Below are 26101 nucleotides of genomic sequence, written 5' to 3' on the forward strand. Positions count from 1 at the left end.
TCACTCTGCTTAATCTGGAGAGACAAGGGATCTCTTGATTTGTGGGGACGACCATGGGAACGGGGATATTGCGAGGTGCGGCATGAGGGGACACAACTGTCGGGATGAATTTGCCGTCACAATGTCTGTGCACAGCTGTTCTCTGACTCTCAGTTTATCTCTAAGCCTGTTTTTATTTCTCATGGTCTCAAATGTAAAATCACGCCACATTACACGATGACTGTTTTTTTTTCCTTCTCCCTGTTTAAAACTTAAATGAAGTCTATTTTTCTGTCTCTCAATCTTGCTCATTTGAGCTTTGCACAGCCTTCTCCTCGCAACCCAATTAGTGTTTCATAAGAGGCTCATCACCTTTTCACGCATATCACTGATGATTAGCCTCCTGGGATAACCTCGACAGAATAGTTTCCTGGATGGATTTAGTCAGTCTGTCAACAGGCATCAGTTCAGGCGGGATGAGACAAGACATGTCAAACATTACCTCTTTTTTTTTTCCGAAACGGAGGCAACTGTGCCAAACACTGTTATTGAACTGGCACGACAAGAGCGTAGCCCAGCTCTCACAAACACATTAAAGGTGTATGGTTAAGAAATATTAATGTCATGTTCAATCAATCATCATTAACCTCGGTGGAAATCCTGTTTAAAGTGTAGCAGAATTAGCAATTTTTAGCTTTGGAAATGTCTGGATATCTTGCTCCTAAAAAGTGTTCAACAATGAGCCTGCTCTCCGCCTGTCAGAATATTTTGCCTTTTGTCCTGAGAAATTGGTTCATTTCAGAGAGCTCTCTCACAATAATGTCATAACTGACACATCATGAAAGGCAATGTCTCCCCCTATAGGTGCCAATACAGCACTACGATTTAAACGTGTACATTTTTTTACTTTTTCCCAAAGCTTTAACAATCAGTGGAAAAGAGGAGATCAGTACAGAATATGTATACTGAATTCAAGTTTACATAGGAAAATATTCAATATCAAAATACTGCATACTACCAATAAAACACGCTAAATCAAGTGTGCCATCCCTTGTTATGACACCACAAACATTGTGTTCACTGCATTTTGTTAAAATCGAATTGTTTTTGCATTATATAATGTGTTTATGGTACAATTTGCACATTCGATACATTACATTAATTGTAGAATGCCTGAAGTGACATTTGCTTCCCTGAAATCACCCGTTTCTGTTTGGTTGTAAAAGAAGAGACAAACACTTAAAGAAGTTTGAGTTTGTATATGCAATATATTTGTTCGTTTGGAGTAAACACAAAGAACATACATACCACCAAACAAGCATAGAACATACAAATGTGTACTGAAAAACTGATTTTTGGTGTTTTATACATTCTTATATACAGTGTAGATTACGATATAACAGAAGATTAAAATATGAAGATTTGAATTTATGATCTGTGTAAACACAAAGCGTTAACTTCCTAAAATCTAGGAAAAATTAAGATGAGACGTAACCATAAAATGTATCGAAGGACATCCCCATATGAACAGACTTTAATCCATCCTAAAGAGTGATAGAGAAATGCAGATGTCAAAAAAGTGCCTCTATCTTCTGCTCCTCCCTCTTCTGTTCAGGTAATCAAAATGTGCTGTGAGACTGTCAGTAAGAAAACAATGCTACAACATAACTCTGGAGATAAATGAAGATGATTATAAGATGATGTCTGATACAGGTATCTTGATTATATATGCCAGTCAAAAGCAGTAAATTATTTTTTAGCAGTGCAGCACAGAAAGCAAACGCTGAGCAGAATGGAATGCTTGTTACATGTGTGGATCAAAAAGGCGACAATACACAAAAAAAAAAAAATCTGTTTGTGTTTTTCACAAGAAAAGCACGTTTGTGATCCTTTGTATTCGAGATCTGATCCCTCCCGCCAACATTCCTGCTGTATCTCTAAAGGAAATAAGTTATTTTGGTCCAGGAAAGGTGCCCGCTATTATATCCAAGAAAATGAGGCTGGGTAATTTCTACATACTTGTGAGAATAATTTGTTTTGCTCAAAAAAATATCAAAATAAAGAATCACACTTATCTTTATGCTTTCTACAAAACAGGGAGTCACACTTTTTTATCCTCCCAACAAACACCGAGTACAAAGTTTCAGTGGGAGGATAACGGTAAAAAGGTATGCACAAACGTGAGATGGTGTCCCTGAGTACGTGTCTGTGTCTCTGCCCGTCTAGATGGTCTCCACATAATTGGCAGGGAACAAGCCCTGACAGCCATCTTTGCTCCATCCCCTCCACCTGGCGGTGTCCACCGTTTCCACGTCCTTAATGATGTCACCGGGTTCAAAGGAGATCTCAGATTCGTCCTCTGTGGGAACCACACGATAAAGATGGTGAAAACCCTCCGATTCCGGCGCAATTACTGAAAGTGGAGGCACTTAAAGTTTACTCTCAGGGTTATTGTTGTCTAAACGGCAGCTCACCTGCTTGGTAGTCGTACAGAGCCCGGACACACATTTGTTGCTTCGCTAAAACCTGTGTGCAGAGGGAAATGGAGTCAGGGGACGGCCGCAATCACGAAATGCACGTCTCGTTTCACTTAAAATCGTAACGGAGCATATAAGAACATGACAAATATTTAATGGACTTTCTTCAAATTAAATAAACGCTGACAATTTCTGTATGTTCAACAAAAAAAAAGAAACCAGGGACAAACCAGCTTTGTGCAACACACTAAACAAGTAGAATTTGTGTTTAAAGCTGCTTGTAGATCAACGGTTTGTAGACTACCTCTTGTCCATTTTCTGAGATAACTGGTTCCTCTTCCTCGTTCCCGTCGGCCTCCTCTGCTGTGCTGTGGAGGTCGTAGCGCCCAGCCGGCTCCGGGGAGCTGAGTTCTGTGTCCGACGGACTCAAGGATCGTTCTGAGGAAGACCAGTGTGGAATGAATGAATCAAACTCCAACCAGCGAAGTGAATTCGAATTTTATTTATGTATCGTCGCTGAATAATTCAACATTGTAAAGTAGTTTAAAATACATTTGTTGCCGAACCTGTGCCATTCTCACTCTCTTCTCCATTTGTGATCCCGTTGGTTGACACAATGACAGTCTCATGCTGAATTTCTTGACAAATTGGTTCAGCATCTGAAATAATAACTTGGTTGTAATCTTTTGTCACAGAGCAGCGTATTATCAACTTTTTCCAAAGCTTCAGTACATCATTCAAAAATAAACTGCGTGTGACAGTGTAACAATAAGACATGTTAATCAAGTCCAAATAGCAGGATACAAGAACAAGAGGCCTACCGGTGACTGTCGACTCCTCCTCTTTCTTTGAAAGCTCGGCGGGCTCAGAGGGAGTCTGACTGTCCTCTGATTGATCATTCTCTTCATCCTTTGTCCCCTCTTCCTCTTGCACCACCTCCACTGGGTCCTGCAGTGGGGAGTGCTCAGCTTCCTGTTTTAATCCTTCTTCCTCTCCCTCTTTGTCCTCTTCCTCACGCTCATTTTCCTCCTTCTGGACTGGTTCTGTGGTAACAGCACAAGGCTCTGGTGGCATTTGATCTTCTTCATGCTCCTCCACATCCTCTTCCTCATCTTCCTCCACCAGTACGGCATTCACTCCGTAGCCTTCGTCCGAGACCTGCTCCGTGTGAACAAGAGTGACGTTGTTGGAGTCTGTTGATTAAAGAATTATATCATCAGAAACAGACGGAATTTGATGTGTAACATGTAATGTTGCAAAGAACCCACAGAGGCTTTAAATGCTTTTGGTAGCAAAAAGAACTATAGAGAATGCAAAAATTGTGTGTGTCCCCCTTCCCAGTATGCTTTACTGGCTATGTGGAGTGGATTTTGGCAAAAACATCTGAGTTACTTTTGCCTTTACAAATAGTTTTTAACAATAGCTACTTTGTGGGATAATTGACCTGACTATTCAACTCCGCCCTTAAAAAGGAAAAACTTTATCACATTGCATGATCAGATCCCTAAGTAATCGTTTGTGTTCTATTCCCTACCTGTATTTGGCTGTGGCCTCTCTGGAAGATGAGCTGCTGGAGCTGGTGGGGCTCCACCGGACTGGAAGCAGAAAGTTGAGGGCTCTGGCTGGGTTGGGGTGTTTGGGGGTGAAGCTGGTAGGGCTTCTGGGTCCAACTGAGAGGGGTCTTTTTTTGCTAAACCGGTGTTCAACGAAGCCAAGAGACCGGGGGAGGCGGGAGGGGCAGAAGGTTCGGTGGGTGACGGGGGTTTGGGCTGAACAAACGCCTGATCTTGTTTGTTGGCCTGTGGAACGCTGGGCGCCGCTGCGCCTGGAGGGGCAGGGCGGAGAGGTGACGTGGGCGGTGAAGCGGGGGCTCTGGAACTTTGTGGAGAGGTGACAGGGCGTAAACCAGGACTTGTTGGAGGAGACATGGCCTGGTAGATGGAGGAGGGAGGAGCTCGGGAGAAGGGGGAGACCAGGGGAGAGCTGTAAGGGGAGGATGATGTGCTCTCTTCTGCTTTGGAGAAGATGAAGGCCGTGTCCGTCAGGCTGCGCTGGTATCGCCTGAAGGGTTTGCCTGGAGAAAAAAAAAAAAAAAAACGATTGTCTATCGACATTGTTTATCCAAAAAATGAATGATCTGCATCCAGGTCAGTAGGCTCATGTGGAGCATGGAACACGTGGCCGTTACGTGGTACCACCTCTGATCAACAGTGCACATACCAGAGCGGGAGGATCCAGGGCTGGTGGGACTTTGTGATGACGATGAGGACAGCTGCCTGAAGAACTCTCTTGGGTTCATGGAGCGCTGGGACACTAATGCTGCTGCCTCCTGCGGGGGTCATGTCATGTTTAGAGTAGGCGTAGGACTCAACAGGGTCAGACAGTTACAAATGACAGAGGGGTCTTAGACAAAGGCGTCATTGCCAAACAATATCAGGTGATGTCGTCTGTGTGGGTTTCTGCTGCAGGGGTGTGAGGTTCACTTACTGCTGCTTTCTCTATGGACTCACTCCTGCTAAGACGAGCCCGCATCGCTTCCACGTGCTCCCTCTGCTGCTGCTCCTGTCAGAGCAGAACCACAGCAGCAATCATATTTATATATTCACGCACACATTTTTATGTTGTCTTTTTTATCTCTTCCTTTAGAACTATTTGAAAACGTAGATGACAAAGCATCTGAGACGAGTGACACCCGAGTGTTTTGACATTAATGATGCGGTAACTGTTGACACAAAGCAATACCTCGGGAGTACTTTTATTATTTTCACTTATTTTCTGCAAATCCCTCACTAAACACAAGTTTAATCATCCTTCCTTTCCCCGCTCACAAATATAAAGTATATAGTGTAATTTATTCTAGGCAGTCTGCACTGTTCCAAGCTTAGAAACAGCCCTGAGTGAAGACTGAAGGTAACTTTGAGCCCATGGAGATATTTAATTTCTTTTAATTTTATATTTGGTGTTGCACGGCATAAATATGCAAACCAGAATTCAGTATACATTAAAATAATTATCGAATACCGTGAAGGTTGTCACGTCTATTTCACGCAATTGATATGCTTAGCAACCATACCAAGTAGGTGACATGAGATTAGTGAATCAGGTCTAACATTACAACATGAATATTCAGTATAAATATTAAATAACATTCTTATCAGCTGTATAGTCCAATTAATATGGCATGTTAATGTAATCAGCATTCCCCTGTAAATGTAGTCAGTCCTGTATTTGTTCATGAATTAGTCCACGCGGATCAGCAGATATTGTGGCAGACAAGTGAAGCCATCAGTTCATGTGGATCCATTACTATGGATCACAGGACCTGTAGTCAATAAGTCAATGAGTCAATGAGTCAATGAGTCAATAAGCTCAGGCCGTCCAACCAAACTGAAAAGTTAGAAGCCACCAACGCAGTGTGCTTTTTAACAAAAAAACAAAAACAGTGCCACATATAATGTAGGATATGCTCGCTCACCCATTTGGATTTCTCCTTTCTGAGCAGCTCTTCTTCTTGCTCTGCCTGTTTTCTTCTGATTGAGAGGAAAACCAATACGATCACGTTACCAACATGTCTCCAAAAGTCTTTATCCAAAATGCACCACATTTACTACAATTGTATGTCAAACTATTATGAAACACAACACTTTAGTTTTCGCTGCCATTTTCATTGAGTTGACTTAAAAGATGTGAGAATATATCTCCGCACACATAAACTTTGTTATCTGCAATTGTTTGCACCCATTTGTTAAAACCTGTGTTGGCGAGGACATTGCCAAGATAATCCATCCACCTGACAGGTGTGACATTAAACAGATTGATTATTACAGGTCCCCCTAAAATGCAGTTCTATCACATGACAGAGTTTGAATGCAGTCTGCCATTGGCACGCTCACTGCAGAAAGAGGGGCCGACAGAGATGTCGCAGTGAGCCACCAACTTCACTCAGCCACTCAAGACGAGTGGATTCCTCATGCGACAACGCCAGACGGAGGAGAAGGAGGTGTGTCACACTGCACGGGGCTATTGTTGGTCACAGCAGATGCTGACTGATAATTGATGCATTTCAGTAGCCCCAGTTATGTGAAATCCTAATAAACATTGGCCTTTCATTGTGACCAGCCCAAGGCACACCTGTGTAATAATGATGCAGCGCAATCGGCATCTCGACATGCCACATCCTGATGGATTATCTTGGCAAAGGTGCATGTCTTCGCCCACTCGGTTTCTAACCAATTTGGGCAAATCATTTGATTGAATAAGCCTTTTGTGTGCACATAGAAAAGGTGTCAGATTTTCCATTTCTACTTCCTCTTCCAAACAAGTATGGCATTTATATTTTGGCTCAGTGGATTTGTTCTTCACATCTTTACAAAATACAGCCGCTGGAGGGCACTATGGAAAAGACATTGTTCCTACCGCTGCTCCTCAATCATTTCTAGCTTCTCATTCATCTTCCGGTCCCTCTCTTCTGCATCCCTCCGCTCCTTTGAAACTCTTTCTCTTTCGAGGCGACGTCTCTCCTCTGAGGCGCGTCGCTTCTCTTCCTCTTTCCTCTCCTCCTCTTCACGCTGACACAAACAACGTGAAACATTTGGGAAGGTATTATACTTATATTTAACTTTTCAATATAAGTAATTACCCTCTTCGATAACAAATGTGAATTACGGTGTGAGCTATAGATCAGCCAATGAAATGTGCTACCTACCTCTGCACGGGCCCAGAAGGAGTCTCTATTTATTCGTCTCATCTCCATTGCAGCATTTGTTTTTCTGTAGTTAGTACCCTATAAAAAAACAAATGAGAGCCCAAAAGTTGTATTTGTTTCAATAATCTTTACAGAGGAAGGGGTGTCACTCACACATTATAATCGTTTTAATTTGATTTCTTTGTGTTCATAAGGATAATAGAGTAACAAGTAGAAAATGTTGTTACCAAGGTGGAGACGCTTCTACCTCAAATTGTGTCACAAACACTATTTGAAAGTCTGTGTCTCCATCTGATGGGTCGGTGAGGTATTGCAGTAGACTCACCACTAACTCCTCCTTGTCTGCAGACCTGGAGCTCCTTCTCGCCAATTGCGTAGGAGCCTGGGCCTGGGCCTTGCTGAGCTCGACTTGTATCTTCTCCTCCGTCACATCCTCCACTTTCTCTGCACTAATGAACGTGTGTGCTTCCTGAAACGCGGGCAGAGGGCAGCGAATGAAAAAAGAGACAGCAAGTGGAGGAGGAAGGGTAACTGTATTGAAGCCGCACACTCAAATAAAGAATACAAAACGTGGCCCCTGTGGTGGTTTTCTCCACCGACTTTGGAGTTATGCAAAGTCGGAGCCAAACAGTTGTGTAACTGCTTGAGTTATAAGGATTGTGAGAGAGCAAAGAATACTACTTGGCTTTGGGGTGAGGACAGCAAGGCTGTGCTTTGGATGCTTATCGATAGCAGAGGGAAAGATGAGGGGAAATTAAAGAGGGAGTGAGAAAAAAAGGGTGTATAAGCATTTGTTTTTGCAAAAAAAGAGGCCCTCGCTTAACGTTCGACAGTTGCACAATATCTATAAGTCTAGCTCAAGGGAGACTCAGAGAAACGAAAAAATACTATTGACAGATGATATTCAAAGCCACTTGACCAATACAGTCCTAGAGTGTTCCGCTGCAGCTGTGTCCATGGGACGGATAGGTGTTGAACATGAAGTCATGCATGTTGCCAGAATGATTTCAATGGAGACCAGGCTGGTTGATGGAGGGCCATCTGTCAGCCTCCAACAGGAAACCAGAGCTTTATCAGAGTGACTATGACTGTGCCTTATAATACCTACGTCAGTACAGGGAATGAACCATATCACTCGAACTGTCAAAGCTCACACAGTGCTCCCAGAGATCACCAAAAAACCTCAGCCAAACACTGCTCTTCCACTACTACTACCACCAGTGACCTGGCATCGTCATGTACTGCACCGTACGCACATCTGGTTGCCCTTTTTTCTAACGTGATGCAGCTTCATCATCAGCATTTAGGTGCTAAGTGCTGAGTTCCTTTTTCACCATCTTTTTTAAGATATAAATCTGAAGTGTTTAAGAATAAATAACGCCTTCTTCTTTTCTCCACGGTCTCTTTCCTTCCGCTTATTATTCTCATACAGTTTCTGTTCACCTTATTTTAACCCCGTAACATGTGTTTTGCTGTCGCTATAATGACTTCACAAGTGGCAATCTGCTAACATTATCATTTAACCCTTTCTATTCAAGCTCAAAGAACTGCTTGTATCTTAAACTACTCTATTAAGGCTAAATGTGTGTGTATCTCTATCAATGCTCTAGATATGTTCAGAGGGGATCGTAGTTTACCATCCAAGTGGGATGTGATATTTGTGGCATGACCATGGCGATGAAAAGCAGCTATGCGTATAAGAGTACAACCTGTCTGAAAGTTAGTGAGTTCAATGTAAAAATCCATAATAAACAACATGTTTGCATCAGGCCTATTGATTGATTAAACAATAATTGACCAACATTATAGTGACAAGAGAAGTTGCTTGATCCTTAAAAAAAAATAAAAATATTTGTTAGATCTCCACAAATACAAAACACTGGTGTCAGTTGGCCAGAATTTATATACAGTATCACGTCTTGTAATGCTAATTTTTACCATGTGGCCTTTGAACGCTTTCTAGACCTGGATAGAAACTGTTAAACAAACCGGTTTGAATACCGGTTTGTAATCATTTCGAGGAATGATTCACTCCCACCCCCGATTACGCCACAGACGGAGGTACCTTTTAAAAACGCTCCCCACTGTGTTTACAATGCTCATAGCCAGCATATGAGGTAACTCTTTGAAGATCCATTTTGCTCACGAACAACGTGAACTGTGAATCATCTTGTGAATTCAACAGCGCATGGAACCAACGTCAAGTCACGTCTGCTGGACAAGTTAGAACGGCCAGAAGAAAGAATAGCTACTTCTGAAAATACCATTATAGTAATATGCCTGGCTGGGATGTACGTTATGCAAGCGTATACAGCATGTGGTCTGAATAAGAATAAACCCAAGGCTGAACTGCTGTTTAAAGGAAAATTACATTTTGTCACTGCTCACAGACACAGAGAGCAGTGACAGCAGTGACCCCAAGTTGATTGCATTATTGTGACCCAGGTCTGGCTGTTAATGTATGATGTCGTGTGTGTGTGTGTGTGTGTGTGTGAGTGTGTGTGTGTGTGCGTGTGTGTGTGTGTGAGTGCGTGCGTTGAGTTTAGGGAGGTTAGGGGTCACAATTCTCCCACAATTGTCAGTCGGAGAGACAATTTTCTTCACTCCGTGCCATATTGACGATGTGATCGTTTCACTACAAATGAAATCCCATGACAATATGTACAGAGAACACTCAGAGAGCGGCGAGGCGCTTTGCAGATAGTGGCTTCAAAAAAATCCCACACTGTGTAATAAAAAAAAAAGGAGACAAAAAACAACAAACATTCCACACATGCTTCCGCAGTTGACTGGGTGATGCCTTTATATGGAAACTGGTAAACTTAGGGGGCCGAGTTCGACCGAAACCCAAAATAAACAGTTTGAGCGATACGGATGAAGAGAACAATCTCTAACTAGCAGAGCTGAAGATTGTGCTCTCCATCTGGGTGGATAAAACCACAGAGGCCTCCATCCCCTCCACTTCCTGTGTCACCTATTACCTGAGTTTGTGTTTCATCACAAACAATAGAGCCCAAACTCAGCTGTCTCCAGCTGCGATGGATAGAGCCATCGCATGGCCAAAGTCACGACTAGAACCGCAGCACAACAGGAAGTGGACTGAGGACAGGAAACTCGCAAGACAATACAAAGAAAACTGCTGTGAGCAAATCATTCCTGTGCTTAAAAACTGATCACAGAACGTTTTCACTACAGCAGGGAGTGAATGTCTGTTTCCGCCCGTCCTCAATGGTAAAACTGTCACAGTATTTCGTCTTTAATGCACAGTTTAATTGGGATGCCAGACAAATATATTTGTAACGCTCATTTTCATGTACTGCACCTTGAAAAAGCTTTTGATGGCTGGAATGTGGCCGGCACATTCTGTCCTTCGGAAGTCTTCCACATGTTGACCGACCTGCAGACAAACACAGGATGTGGACACTTACATTCATGCCATACCTCCCTCAAAGAGGACTAAAAAAAGAGAAGGGAAGCAAGATTAGGAACAATAGGATTGACGTGTTTCACCATTTGAATAGATAACTCATTAAAAAAATGAAAGCTAAAATATTCAGTCATTCTAAGGGATATTCTATAGACCTATGGTTATAACAATACATGCGAATTCACTTCAACATCACATCACCAAAACATGCAGACCAGCAGCATGATAAACCTGCTCTCAGCATCTTTGTCTTGGAATAATTCAGGACCAGATATTCTTAGGAAAAAGGTGGATTTTAAATGGCGTTGCTGTACCTAAAGAAAGTGCATATCTGGGAGCGCTTGTTTGCGTACCTGCTATTTCAAAATGCATGTGCAATACTTTTGCAACCCGTGCTTGTGTGTATGTTTCCGTAAACATGACATTCTGACGTGAGCTTATCACCATGATCCTGTCTGCCACTCACCCAGATGATCATAGCGATCCGAGCGCGCCCGGTCTCCACACCTCCCACTTTGCACAGTCCGTATTGAGCCTTGGAGATGTGAAACTTGCCTGCCAACTCTGCCACACCGCCCGCTGTAAGAGAGGAGACTGATATAAGTACAAGTAGAAGAAACAAGGTAACAAACAAGAGTGATGGGGAGATAGCAGAAAGGCTACATGTTACAATATTTGCTAAATGCAAGAGCACTTGAATTCATTTCGGGCTAAAGTGACAAGCTTCGTTGTTTTTTGCCTAACTTTGAATTTCTAACGAACCTGCGACGGTCCGTCTTACCTCCTGAGTCGGCCAGTTTGAGCTTGTTGGTGATCCCATCATACGTGAATATTGCCCTGTGGACATACAGACAAGCACGCGGGTCAGCCGCTGAGAAATGTGGGCGACAGAGACACAGATGACCAACACATTTGTAACAAATGTCAAAAAAGCACTGTTTGGATTTTCAGTAATAAACAAGTGTTGGTTTGATTCCTGTTGGCCTAAAAGCAAAGGCTCATTCAAAACGTTCACATCCAGGATGAGCGTGTGGACAACTGAGTATGCCATGTGTTTAGTCGTTTGCGGTGCACAGGGGACACACAAAGACACGGACATACGCTTAGCCAGATGTGTTACGACACATACTTTGTGCAAACCATAACAAGCATCCTTACAGTGCAGAGCATCTCTACAAAGCACCAAGGATGCCTTTCACTTCATCTGTAACACATACATTTGTTCACTTTTTCGGTCTCGCAGAGGCCTTTCGGGTGCATGTGTGAAACATAAAAACACTTGGCAGCGGAATAACCTTCCCTCATAGTGTTTTACCTCAGAAATGGATTGCTACGGGGTTTTTGAGATCTTGCAGGTGAAAACCTGTCCTACCGCACCCTTCTGTCAATCGACCTGCAGGTCACTGTGGCAACTCAACAACTCTGAACGTGTTTCCCATGATACCAGTGGGATGCGATTCCACCGCTGAACAAACCAAGCGAGTACAAACTAAACTGAGTGTTTGTTTTGAGATGTTGGCTTTGTTGCTGAATCTCCAGGAGAGAAATGTGTGACTTCAGAATCAACCAAAGAGAAGCAGATCACAAGGTACTTTGGCTCCTGTAACGCTACACGTTTTCTATTCAAATAGTTAGTTCAGAGTCCAAATTGATACCCATCTCTTATTTTGACATGACAAAAAAAATCCTGATTGGTGTGTGTGTGTGTGTTTCAAGCTCCACTGGGGGTAAATGTGTGTGTGTGAGTGTAAAGGACTTTACGAGGTGGCCTGCAGAGAGATGGATTGTACCAGCTTTGTAGGACTGTGGTTGTGTGTGCGTGCGTCTGACAGTGTTCCTTTGTACAATTCTCTCTGCAGGGCTCCTGGGGGTGTGTCAATAACATCTGGAGCTGGGTGACAAAGAGTGTGTGGCCACCAGCAGCTACTACAAATTTAAATGTTTTACGTTTGTCGGCAGGAAGGAGTAAATAAGACGGATAGGAGGAGAGAGCAAAATATATGTAAAGTGAAAAGATTTGCCCTCTAAAGTGAAAACGACAGCAGCTGCATGACGGCTGACAAAGTTGCAAGTTAACTTGGTCAGCATCTCTAAATCACTGTTATTTTTTCTAAAGAAAAAAGGCTTAAAAAAGTCAATGTGTGTGTGTGTGTGTGTGTGTGTGTCCCGAGGACACAATAACCACATGGTCTGCCCTGCATGTGTGAGGAGGCAAGCTTAAACTCGCATTTTGTGCATCGTGCTAATAATAGTGACTGGTATTGAAAAAATGAAAATCTATCATGTCATCTAGCAAGACCGAGTCAAAAGTAAACAGAAACATTCTCCAAGGGCTTTCTGTGAGCTTTGGATCACCTGTTTTTCACACATCTCTTCAGGGATTAGTCTAGCCACAATATTTAAAGAAAAAACACACATTTGTCTTACCAGCATCACTTAGACACCAATCCACATTTACTGATCCTTTCACCTCGAGACATTTCTAAACATTTCTAAAGGTCACCATTCACAAGCAGTCAAGGTCAAAGATCACTGGGCCTCTGAGGGAGTCGTAATTGCATGAGCAAATTCTCCACCCACAGGGAACAGGCTCGCACATGAGGATACACTGTGCCGTCCTGTCAGAGCTTTCACTTGCAAAGGAATTTGCAAAGGTCTATTTTGACCCACTATTGTTCTCCTCTGGACTTATTCCTGGTTAACAAACCAACCAAAATAACATCAACAAATAGGACCTGATAACATTCAGCATTATGGAAGAACCACAAATCCCCTGTTTTGTCCGCCGACAGAAGGACACACCAGCACATATTGAAGGGAACGTATAAATATCCTGCAGCTTTTTCCTAGTTTTCCTGAAAGTCGTGTTTTTAGGAATGTTCCCCCATCAAAATGTTTTATCAAACAATTATGTGATTGAGATTTAAATCAACCCTGCTTACATTATTTATACAACGCAATGATTCATTTCTGCTGACGTGAAATGAGGCCTGCAATAGTTCACTGTTGCAGATATTGCGTGTTTTTAAAACCGTGCTTCTTCTTCAGTGGCATTGACTGTAACAGAGGATAAGGTTAAACCCTGTGGTGCACCAATGATTGTGAATCTCAATATGCCAGCAGTGTGGTGTAGTGAGTACAGAGGGACTGTTCTCCCTCTGTACTCACTACACAGATAGTTAAGGTTAAGATCCGAACTGCAAGTGCCTACCCTGCTAAAGTGTCCGTGAGCAAGACAATGAAACCAAAACTGCAACTTGATTAGCTGTGTTACTGCAATGTAGTATTCAAAACCTTTCAGAACCAACAGAGCAAATAGAGCCTCATTCCTTCACACATGTAGGTTTCATGAGAGCTATTCCGACTGATGAGAAAAACAGACTCTCTTATGTCGGTACTCCAGCCCACAACCGAACTGAGCCAGCCATGACCTCAGCTCTGAGAAGGAGGGAGGGAGGAATGGAGGGTGGAGAAGAGAAGAGACGTAGAAATGCAGGGAAAGAGGCCATCATTCAGGGAAATGAAAAGGGGGGATTTTTAGGCAAGGAGAAGAAAATCAATTATGGCCTAATATTAAACAGCATCATTTTTTTTTTAAAGTAACTAACAAGGAGGAGAACAATCTGTCCATCACCACCACAGCAAGCTGCTAAGTGCCGCTATAAAACAAATAAACGATCATTCATCTCTGAGTATACAAAGGCACACACACAAAACGTGCCCGAGCCAGTAACAATAGGGATTGTTTGCTTTGGAGGCCGTGTAATACCTCCAAACATGCTACGCTCCACCATTTCAAGAGGAACATAACAGAACCAGATGGTGAGCTGTGTTAGAGAAGGCCTTGTTTTCACTTATCCTGGCGTTCCACTTCCCCAGGCTCCAATATGAACTATCACAGTGTGGAATTATGCAGGAAATCCTTGTGCACAATGTACACACTTTGCTTGCATTGTCATTTCTAAGGAGATCGTATGGGGGGTTTTCTTCGCTTTTTACTCATCAAATCTGGTTTTGATGCTCTCAAGGAATGCATGTATTTGACTTCTGCATTGTTAAACAATAAGACAAAGCAAAACTAACGCATCCAGGTCAGTGCGGCGTGAATCCCACAACCAACAGCCATTTCTCGTAAACCGCGTTCACTTCCCCATCGCCTCGCTCCGTAAATTATGTTTGATATCTCAACATGATCGTTACTACTCTAAATTCATTATTCTGAATCCTGTCTCCTACATCACATATTTCTTCCCCTCCTACTTTAAATCCTGGATAACAACGTACCTCTTTCACAAACCACAGCCGTATCTCATCCTCATCTTTTCTCCCTCAACTACCCTTTGTCTCACTGAGAGGAATATCTTGTGGGCTCGTAGGTCATTTATTCGTTCCGTCTTTGCCAGCGGGGCAGATGTGAGAGATTTGTGGTTATGCATGCTCTAGCGATATGATAAATTGCACATGAAGAGAGAGATATGACAAAATGGATGAGAGACTGGGGGCTTCCACCAGAATTTACCGCCCTGATAAACATCAGGTTCATATTTACATTGCTCACTCACATATTGGACACAAATTCCCCCCAGTGACCCCAGCGACTCTCATGCAAGGCACTTGACCCTCGGTTTTGACAATGCAACCTTTTGAATGATTATTTTATGCCCTTAACTTCTTTCACATTTTCGCTACGCCTACCTTTCCACAAGCTTCCTTGTGTTCATTTCATTTTACATCATGTGTTTTTTCTTTCCCCCCCCAACTTACTTACTCTTGGCTCAAAGCTGACCTGGGCTCAGCGCTATTTTTAGTCGCTCCGTCTACCTCTCCGGCTGTGTTTGAGTGGGGAGCTTAGAGACGTCCCCACAGCGTTCATTTCCTCTCGCCAAACATGGGCAGAAAAAAGCCAGACTGGACTGAAAACGTCCCCCCCCCCCACCACCTACCCACCCCCGTCCGGCATGTTGCTCACAAAGTGTCCATGCGACGACCACAGATTCTTCCGTCCGTCTGCATAGCGGAGACATGTGGAGGTTTATGAGTAGAGGGTGAGAAATGTGAGTAAGAGGGAAGTGACGATGAGAATGTAAGTGGAGGACAATAAAAGGAGAGAATGGCACAGCATTTGCTGGCTATTAATTAAGTGATTATTTTGTGATGATGCATTAATATCAATATGGTGCAGATGCTGCTGAGGGTTGGTGCTCGTATGAACCCCTCAGTACTTATATGTAGCTCAATGAAAGGGAGCCTCTGCAAAGACACTGCAAAGAAGAAACATATTATGTGATATAGTTTCTGGAAGATACGGGAAAGCAGAGAGAAAATTTGCAAAGGAAACAGAGAGCAAAACAAAACAAAGAGGTATGATCGTGGTTCACACAGTCGCGGCCTGCTGCAGAGGATCCAGTCAGGTGCCCTGCAGTGAGTGGGCTGCAACAACTGTAATCCCCACAGACCAAGCAAGAGGGCCCCTTAATACCAGAAAGGGGATTTAAACTCTGCACATAGGTCCAAGCTAGGATATCTTAAAATTATAATAGCGTATTGACAGTCTTCTGCTTGCCATATAAAAAATGTGCCTTTGTGATTAGTCCAATAAATAAATGTAATCTACCTTGAATGTGCTGTTTACTTCATTGGAAAACTATTTTGATGCTCTGATAACGTCACAAGGGCATAAAGCAGACAGAAACCAAAGTTGCTATGGGTCATTCGTTTGAATGACGAGGGGTGAAGTCACAAATGACTTCACAATTGGCAATATTTGGTTGGTGTGTAATATCCTTTTGCTTTCATTTCGACTGACACACCAGGCAATACTTAACATGCCCGTATCCCACTGAGATGGACTCCAAGGAAAACAAGGCAAGGCAAAGAAGACCTCTTTAAATACTTTTGAATACATTTGTTGGCAGTTGAACTGCAGGATGTTGAGACATGCTGAGGTAACGGTGACCTCATGTTAGTCCACAACTACAATTCCCTTTTTTCCACGGTGTTGTGTCATTGATTGTCTTGTTTTTTTGTGAAAACTAGTAAACTCTAAGATGAGACATTTGTATTAAGGCGTACATTAAAAGTAACCTGTACTTTATCAACATGAAAACATGTCTTTTCTTTTTATTGACTTTGCATTGATGCATTAATGACAATACTGCTGTTAAATCCTGTTTGGCTCTGAACTTTGAAAAACGTCAAAGCAAGTCCATCTGAAGAATATTGACTGCCTTTTTGACCCTTAAGAGAATACTTACTCAGATCCACCCTCTGAATCAAACTGACTGATCAGTATAGTATTTGACAGGGTGGAGGACACAGCGGAGTCCTGCGGAGAATATTACAGACTGCAGCTGTTTGGCCTGGAGGGAATGGAACGGTAAAGAGTGGGAGAAATGAAAGAGGCGTCAGCGAATGAAATAAGAGGGAGACGAAAAATGGATCTAAAATAAAGAAAAAACATGGGCAGAAATGTCAAACAACAGAGCGCATACAATATGGCAGTGGGGGTGAGGTAGGAGGACGCGGAGGGAGGGACTGAGTGGAATGCTGCCGACAGGAGGAGAGAAGGGAGGGAAATGTCTGTTCTCAGCGTAACACAGAGAGAGGGGGAAGTTTAGAATTTGACAAACTCAACAAATAAGCAATTCAATCAGCGCCAAGGACCAGTGAGAGAAAACAGCCTCCTGTGCTGAGGAGATTAAAAGAAATGGGGGAGAGAGACAAAAGCATGCTGCCGTACGGTGGATGTTAACTCGAAATGTGCAGTGACAAAGCACAGCAAATACAAACAACGGCCAATCGTTGAGCAAAAACAGCTGCACATTTTCTATTTATAATCCCCATCATCAACAGCGTAGGTGTGAGTGTGCGAGGGACACAGGATGTGAGAGCAGTAAATATTCCCACACCTGGAGTTTGCCACTAAGCCATTAAACCTTGGCTGAAGCCTGGAGCTGCTCAGTCTCACTGGTTTTAAAGAGATTCACAGAAACCGTGTTTTCTCTCTGGCTACGGCACCATTATCAATTCAGCAAGAAGAAAGAGTTGTTGTGTGTTTCATACTATATGTAAGTGCGGATAATGAGGCCGCTGGTGGGTTTACACTCTAAGGTGACTCAACACAACACTAAATATGTATAGCAGTAGATTCAACATTTCAACTTTGTCAATATCAACCTAAGCATTATATTACCTTTTAAGTTAAACGTGTTTTCAGTCACAAATGTTTGTATTTGTTAAGAAAAGACAATGGTGAGATTTGATGGAAAATATCTGCGTAAAGTGTCACGCGGGTGCGTGCTGAAGAGCGATGGTGCGCAGTGAGAGGGAGGACTATTCAGGTCAGTGAAAAGCCACTCAAAGATATGGTCCACACCGGGGGAAAACGATTAGACGCAACAGGGGATGTAGATCGGTATAAATGAGTGCACTAACAGGGGCGCAGTTGACAATGGCACACAATGGGAAACAGCCATAGAGTGTATGATGTTTCCAGGGGGACAGAGGAGCATGTGGTTACTGGGGTAGATTGTAACGGCTCTTACAGGGTGGCGTAGGGTCTGTTTCAGAGGATGGAAAATGATTCCCTTTTTCTACACCTGACATGGGAAGGAATAAGGAGGATAAAAGGAGATGCGGTAAGGAGAGAAGAGGAATGAGTGACTGTGAAAACCTCTAAAATTGGGATCCATTGGGATCACTCTGGCATTTCCTGTTCATGCTGTCCCATACTGCTTACACAAACACACACACACACACACACACACACACACAGGACAAGCTCCAGGCCTCTCTATCGCAGTTATTATGAGTTCATTACAAACATGATGGCATCTTATCGTCAACCGTGAGGGAACGCACGGAAATGACCTCACTTGGCTTGTCTTCTCGGTCGCCTCTCGGTGCCTTGATCCACCTCACAATCAGGATCAGTACGTGAAATTTGATTGCGGATTACACTTTGTTCTCTGCATACACACAAATAAACAAGAAAAATAGAAAGTAAAAAAGACAACATAAAACTCTCATTTGTCGTCCGTACGTTTCCTTTTGCTTAAGTCTGTCACTTTCAAAGCTAAAATCATTCGGCTCTTCGACGGCCCCCTGACAAGGCCGTCCCGCTTAACTTGTGTCCTCTGTCATCATCGTTATTCCCTCAGTAATTCTAACAGAGCGTCCTTGCTCATTCATTTGCACCCTTTTCCCAGCCTCTTCAATCCCTCTCCACTCATCTCCCCCCGCTTCATTCAGTCTCGCTTAACAAACAATCTAGTTTTCCCACCAGGGTTTCCGGGACAACCGAGAAACCCCCAGACTCTCGTCAGACACCCACAACCCGCCCAGCGCCAGAAAGTGAACAAACAAGACAGGAAAAAGTAAAGTGGAGTTCTCAGTCAAGAGCCAGTAGTGTGACTTTGCGAGATGCTGATAGTTAACCATAAGAATGCCATGATAACAACCTTGGTGCTCCTTTGTAACCATGGTGACGTGGGATAAAATATTTGAGCAAATGTTGATGATGATGCCTCACAGCGCCATGAAAGCTGCGGGAATGAGAGAGAGCGCTGCGTCAAGTGGCTCAATGTGGATCCTGTGTGTTTGTATTCTTATTTTTTCTCATGTGACGATTCAGACTTGCAAAAAATATGTTTAAAAGTTTCAGTGCAAGCGTCACAACCGTAATCAAGGGCAAAATAACAATTGTGTTCTTGTCTGTCAAAGCATTTTGATTTTTGTCGCGCTCGGCGCGATTGCAAAATTAAGCAGAAACGGCAAACATGGCGAGATAGTTCGGTGTGCACATGGTTAACCTTTTACAACAGTAAATCAGGCTACAGATGCCGAAGAGGAGTGACTAGAATACAACCTTTCCAAGAGGTAAAGCATTATATATCACATATTTAGTTTATTTATAAGACAACACACCTATTATCCATCTATAGATCATCTTTCCTGAGTATATATTTGAGCACTTGAAGCTATCCAAGAGGCTCATCAGGAATCAGGAATAATTTATTGCCGTAATATGTCAGACATACAAGGAAGTTGAGTTGGTGGTTGGTGGTTGACAGCAAATAGTACGACAATGGACGACAAGACAACAGTGCAAGAGGAATAAAATAAAATAAAAACCATTGCTATTCACGCGTGGACACAACATTAAGACAGGCAGGTCACTCCTATCACCGTGCGGCTACAACACTCTTATAGTTTGAAATGAAGAACTATAAGAGTGTTGTAGCCGCACGGCTGGGTTTCACAAACTATATGCAAACCAGCTTCTTCTTTTCATAGCATTTGCATGAACTATTCATCTGGTTTCCCAACACAAAGCAAAGGTCTCAGCCTTCATCTTGCAAAAGGAAACAATGACATATTTGTTGAGCTCACTGTGGGCATATGAAGGACATGTCTCCAGTGGAAACAATGTGCAGAGGGTATCTGGGTTGAGGTCAACTACTCGACTTTTCTGTATGAACAAAAGGAGGATTTGACAGAAAGGTCATGTGTTAGGACCACAGACAGAAAACTTACGTTAGATTGTTCACAGATAACTTTTACTGTAATAAAAACAAACATGCCGCACCTTTTTTTGTGTTTATCTTGACGTAATTCTGTTTCAAATACAAAATTGATACCGTGAAGAACAACCACAGTCATGAAACATTAATTACCAACCTTTAGCATCTTCTGTGGGGCATTTACAAGTCACACTTCAATCAACACGGTGTCAATTTGTGGTTTTGCAGCCAACAGTTTGTACACTAAGGAGCCCAAACAACAGAGGGACACAAACACAATGCACACATACAGATTAAGCTTCTGCAGTCAGGTCTCATTATGACTGAGACCTACCATTACCCCTGCAGCTACGACCTAGACCCCAAATGAACTTAAACAATGTTTAAAAGAGTAGTAAGCAGTTGTTTAGTGATTACCGTTGGGAACATTTTCCAAAGAGATACAACAGCCATTACAGCCGTGATTGTCATCTTCCAACAGGCCACCCACGCTCACACCAGTACCTGGGTGAACTGAGCGTATTTGCGCTGCCGCTTTCAGACTGCAAACCATACATCTTTGAAATGGTGAAAGTATGTTGGCGGTAAGCAGTAACTTGTAAAAATGGGACAGCTGTGAATTATTTCTGCCCTAATGTAAGGAGCACTTGAGTGGCTCAAGCACGACTCTGGTGAACCCGAGTTAGTGCTCAAGTTGCCCATTTTGCAGCCAAATAAAGCCCGTCTGGTCGAGCACATTTACCGTCGTGCCAGCTGGTGGAACCTGTTTTAAAAAATTTGTCTGAGTTCTAAATCCTTTGGGATTATAACTCCTGTCCCCAAGAGTCTGTGGGTCTGACTGTGGTGTTACAGAAAGCCCTGGTATCTGATTTTAGGGATATTAAATATTACAACAAAAACTTGTTGGGTGTTAGCATCAAAAAATCTTTGGAAAGTGAAGTCGATATATGTCTCACTAGCAACATCTACTACAAAGCACAAGAAGCAACGACAGAGAGAAAGAGAAAGAAGAGGACTGGTCATTGGTCCATTGTAACTTCCAATGAAGTTTGAGGCTATTTATATCAAGAAATCAATAAAACACGTCCTCTTATCCTTTAGCCTCATAACAAGACTATGTGCAGCGCTTTGAAGCTGTATCCTGCCAGCGGAAGCCAACCAGACCGTTTGTTTTTTGTCTGCGGGATTTCACAGTGGGATGATCAGAAGGATTTGTTTCAAAATAGAAATTTATTTTATACTTGGACGAGGATCACACAACCGTCATTCGGTCTCTTTCTGACAGGTTGGTGTTTGTGGATAATTAGGGAATTGAATGAAAAGCAAGGCTAAGCATGAAGTAACTTCTATATAACAGTGGGATGGCAACGGTTGTTTACCTTTGCACAAAAGGATAACTGACTTGCTGCTGAGTCAGCGCACACTGTACACTTTTACACTAGCAGATGCACTCAATGCACGTGCATCCACACACAATGCCAGCACTGCGTTTTACCTCCGTCCGAGCCTCTCTCCGTTACCACAGGTGTCTTCCAAGAGGCGCGTAACTTAAGACACAGGAACTCCTGAGGTCTCAGTTAATCATGCATGAGCCTGTTGACATTCTGGCAAGAAGCAGCAGCACAAACACCCCGGGCCGGCGCTGAAGTAAAGGCTCCTCCGTTTATCAACGGGAAAGTCCCTTTTCAGGATATCACAGGCCTGGCAAGGAGATGTTGTTGCTTTTAAGTGAAAATGGGTTACGGGTGTATACTTTCCTAGCAATACAAAACTGCAATCTGTAATGTCACAATATTCACGTGTTGTTTTTATATTGACTTATGGCTTAAATTCACTTCACTGCATTTAAAGTAAATTAGCTGGAATGAGGACAGTGGATTGCTTTTGGCATACTCGCTCTAAAATGAGTCACTTGGTTACTACAATGCTATCAGATATTTACTTTATGCGTCGCTACCAGCTGACAGTGATAATCCATGAACAAGGACATGGTGAAAGGTGAGATTTATGAATAAGAAGGTGTGTTCAGTCATCAGGGCATACGAATAGCTGGCGGCCCCAACACACACACACACACGTCTGATGAATAGATTGGTCCCTTCTGATCAGTTTCGCTGAAACAATGCTGTGAACATTTCTCACGTATTTCTCTTGCCTATATGTCATGCTTCACTGTATTTTGTACTTTGCAGAAGACACCTCTGAGGATTGCCCTCAGCTTGCGTAATATGTATTCACCAGGAAACAAATCAATCAGAATCATTAGATGAATTATCGGTTATATTTAGGAGTTTGCGATCCAAAGAGCTCCTTGTCCTGGTCGATGTATTAAGTGGAACCACTACGATGAGTTCCAAACACCAAGAGCCCAACGGACACTGTGTCCCTGATGTTAACAGTTGTATTTCTGATAAAACACCATATTAGCGATGAGAAATGGCAAATGGTTTGATGACTTCACGGGAAGAGACTTCCAGCGGAAATGACAATGACCGCCCGCTGCGCCCTCCATCAACTGTGCAGACTCTCAGCTTGGGGACAACACCCGGCACTTCTAAATGACAAATGAGGTAGAATAGCCATTGGAAAGCTGTCGAAAAAAATAACCATTTGTCCATGACCAATCTAACCCTAACAAAAGCGATATGACTTATTTTGGTCTAAACTGGACATAAATCATGATTTTGGCTGCTAAGAATAGGAAGTATTTCCTGTTCAGACAATTAGACCATGTCCTTGGGAACATGCATTAACACTGTTTCGCTTCTTTCTACGCACAAACTAACACAAACAGTACAGCTTTCCAGCCAACAAGTGGGACATTTCGTTGTCCTCAATCGCCCGGGAGACTGGGGAGAGACCTCCGAGGCTTTATGTAGAGCAGAGAGGTCTGAATGAAGGATGCATTGAAATTGCTTCTCTTTACTTCAGAGCCTCGCCCACAAAGGGTCTGTTTCCCATTCAGGACACAAGGTCATTAGATAATACACACGGGGACCTCAAAGCCACACAGTGGGGGCGGGAGCATTCAACAAAACAAGCCTCCTACCCGTCTCAAAGCAAACTTCCACACCCCCCAGACTCACTGCAGTAGTGTCTGCAGGATGCGTGTACACATCCATGGACAAATATATTCACAAGCCAACTCATGTCCGAATGTCTGTTTTGTTGGCTTGACAGCAAGTTTCCCCCCTTGCACCTCTCTATTCAGTCACAGCACAGTTATTTAGTTCTCCAAAGCGGTCTAAGTGATTGCTGGCGGATTTATCTCTCTTTCCTTCCATTTGTTTTACATCAGCTCAACCTAACATGTGCGTGTGTGTTTGTGTGACTGCCTGTCAGCATTGTGAGGATACGTCCTGATTGTTTGACAGACAGGATCTGTTGCTTGCTGAAAATCTAGGCAAACGCTCTCCATCGGGCAACTGCTGGAGCAGTGAAATGAGGACTGCGAGGCGTTGCTATGGGACAAACCTCCGTTGTGATACTGGACATGGAAACTTTGAGTGAAGAATGGAAACTAAGTTCTGCTTAGATGGAGAACTTATTTGCACCCCCATTCATGAAGATTTCAGCAAGTCAAGGTTTACTCGTGGTGTTGAATACCATTTCCTCAAGTCTGTGTGGCTTCGTTGAAAAAGCCAGGAAGGTGGGACCAATGTGGGGAGTGAGACATGTGAGGCAGAGGAAGATGAAACAAGAAACAAGACCCAGACCTCTGCTTCCACATGAGCACACATATGTGTGGGCTTGGGCTTTGGCCTATGTTCTTCTCTTAATGAAAGTATTGTGATGATATGTCCGTAGCTGGAGATGGCACACATTCACAAACACACACACACACACACACACACACACACACACACACACACACACACACACACACACACACACACACATATGAGTAGAAGACAAGGAGAATGGTATTGTTTGGAAAAGATGGATAGTTTCCCCATAGTTACACACCAGCCCAACCCTGTAACAAAAGAAGTCAGCATGGCATTGTTCCACATGCACCAGAGCACAATTAATTCATTATTTAAACTTGTCATGAACTTGTTAAAGTTACATGAATCATCTCTACACTCCCCCTTGAAAGTTCTCTAGCTATAAAATCACTTAAATGGGTCTGCTTGCACTGTAATAGTACTAATGCTTATTAATATCTAATAGTTTGGCCTGACTAACCTACACTAACATGTAACTAAGCTCTCAATATTCTCATCGCCATTACTATTAGTTATTCAGGGCCTCTCCCTGAAAGGAAAACCCCTGCCAGGGATCGGTCGGGGACAGTTACATGATCCTCGGCACAAAGAATGAAGGCACGGAGAGTCGGGCCCGGGCGAAGCAGCACCGCCTTTCAGCCACACCAGCCGCCTGGCGTGCGTAAAGGACGGTAATCCACACCTGGCAGCAGCTCCGCAGCGCGGCTGGGCCGCAGTCAATATGTGACACTAAACTAATTGGCATGCACATGTCACTACTCTAGCCTACTTGTAAAGGTAGTCCAGGCTGCGTAGTGTCCCTGTACTGGACACCTACGCATCCCTCGTGGGATTCATTGAAATCAAACCTCTTTATGCAACAGCGAACCGGCTCACAAAGTTAACACAACATGGGCGTTTCACCAAAGTGAACGATCCTGCTCGTATGGCAGAATTACAAAATTGGCATTTCATCATCATACAGATCCTACATAAGAGCTGTGTTAAGACAGACGGATGCAAGTTCTGTGTTACCAGTTGGTGGAGGAACGGAGGTTGAGGATGTCCTCTTTAGCCGTGAGCAAAGACAGGCTGTAGGTATCAAGGTTCACCGTCTGCGAGCTCATGATGGCAAAAGTTTCCAGACCACTCCCGCAGCTTCTTTCTTCACTTTTCCCGACCGGGTATCGGGTTCAGAGTATCTGCTGTGAAAAAAAAAAAAAAAGAAACACCGAGGGGTCGTCCGGGGCCGAGGACGCAGCGGTAAAGGAATGCAGGGTTGTTGTTTCTTTTTTTATTATGCGATGCGGAGTTCGGTTCCCAAAATTGGAGCGGGTCTGTGCGGGCGTTTACGCACTCACAGCGTGGAGAGAGACTGCGACTGCAAAAGTGCTCTTTGTGCAGCAGGGTGTAGAATGCGTGCTCGCTACAAAGCCCCACCTCCCGTTGAGAGAGTGGAAAAGCGTAATGACTTATTGGGTCACTTGGAGGAGATTGCTCAGCAGCCGCACACGCACAGCTCTCATGCGTCGCCCTTATCGCGAAGTTCGCTCGGTGACTCGGGAGGTGATTCGATTGCTCATGTTTGAAACATTCACTTTGTTTTAAAGCAAAGCAGAGCTCTAGAGATTTGCACCTCATCAACATTATTTACTTACAATCAGAACAGCCAATCAATGACAGCTGATGTACAACATTGTATAGGGCAATACAATGGGGTATGTATTTATTTTTAAATGATTTTGATTGAGATCTCTTAAGCCATTGTTGGAGCGCAATATTCAATAAGAGGAACTGTTGGTTCGAGCGGCTACAGGGGGCAGTGCGGCAGCTTTGGATCTGTCAGTCTCTCATTTGGTCTTTAAATTGTCCCCCACTGACCTGTGGCAGACTCCAGAGAAGCCATTTACAGTGCAGTCCATCTGTGAATGAGCTAAAGAAGGGCCAATTTCATGGGAACTGAGTCTGCAGCAGGTTGCATATAAAAAAAAGAGGCTGTTTCGGTGTTTAACAACGGCTAGGGGTCTGTTCAATGGATGCCCAAGTGGCTACACAATCCCACACAGACACTGTTGTGCATAGGCTCACACATGCACGCACACACACAAGCTCTAAAATCTAGACCAACTCCCTGCAGACACGTAAACACACACACACACACACCCTTAACACTAGTGCACTGGCATGTGACTGTGGGTCAGTGGCATGTGGGTTTAGGATCTTAAATTATGGGAATGTTCCTAAACTCTGTCATTTCTTTAGCAGCCATCCTCAGATAATCCAGC

At 43.4% G+C, this 26101-nt stretch overlaps 1 protein-coding gene across 1 annotated transcript; it reads right to left on the bottom strand.

Moving 5' to 3' along the window:
- Positions 1–1227: 1227 nt before the first annotated feature.
- Positions 1228–25256, bottom strand: LOC120830943 (uncharacterized). The gene is made up of 16 exons (XM_040195979.2): positions 24852–25256; positions 11370–11425; positions 11055–11167; positions 10484–10558; positions 7487–7630; positions 7162–7239; positions 6873–7024; positions 5932–5986; positions 4944–5018; positions 4677–4785; positions 3991–4530; positions 3278–3649; positions 3023–3115; positions 2761–2894; positions 2454–2505; positions 1228–2338 (listed from the first exon to the last, which is right to left on the bottom strand). Exons 1-16 carry the CDS (start codon positions 24941–24943, stop codon positions 2202–2204), a joined length of 2277 nt encoding a protein of 758 aa, XP_040051913.2. The 5' UTR covers positions 24944–25256; the 3' UTR covers positions 1228–2201.
- Positions 25257–26101: the final 845 nt, after the last annotated feature.

Source organism: Gasterosteus aculeatus, chromosome 13 (assembly GCF_964276395.1).
Source record: "Gasterosteus aculeatus chromosome 13, fGasAcu3.hap1.1, whole genome shotgun sequence".
Taxonomy (NCBI): Eukaryota; Metazoa; Chordata; class Actinopteri; order Perciformes; family Gasterosteidae; genus Gasterosteus; species Gasterosteus aculeatus.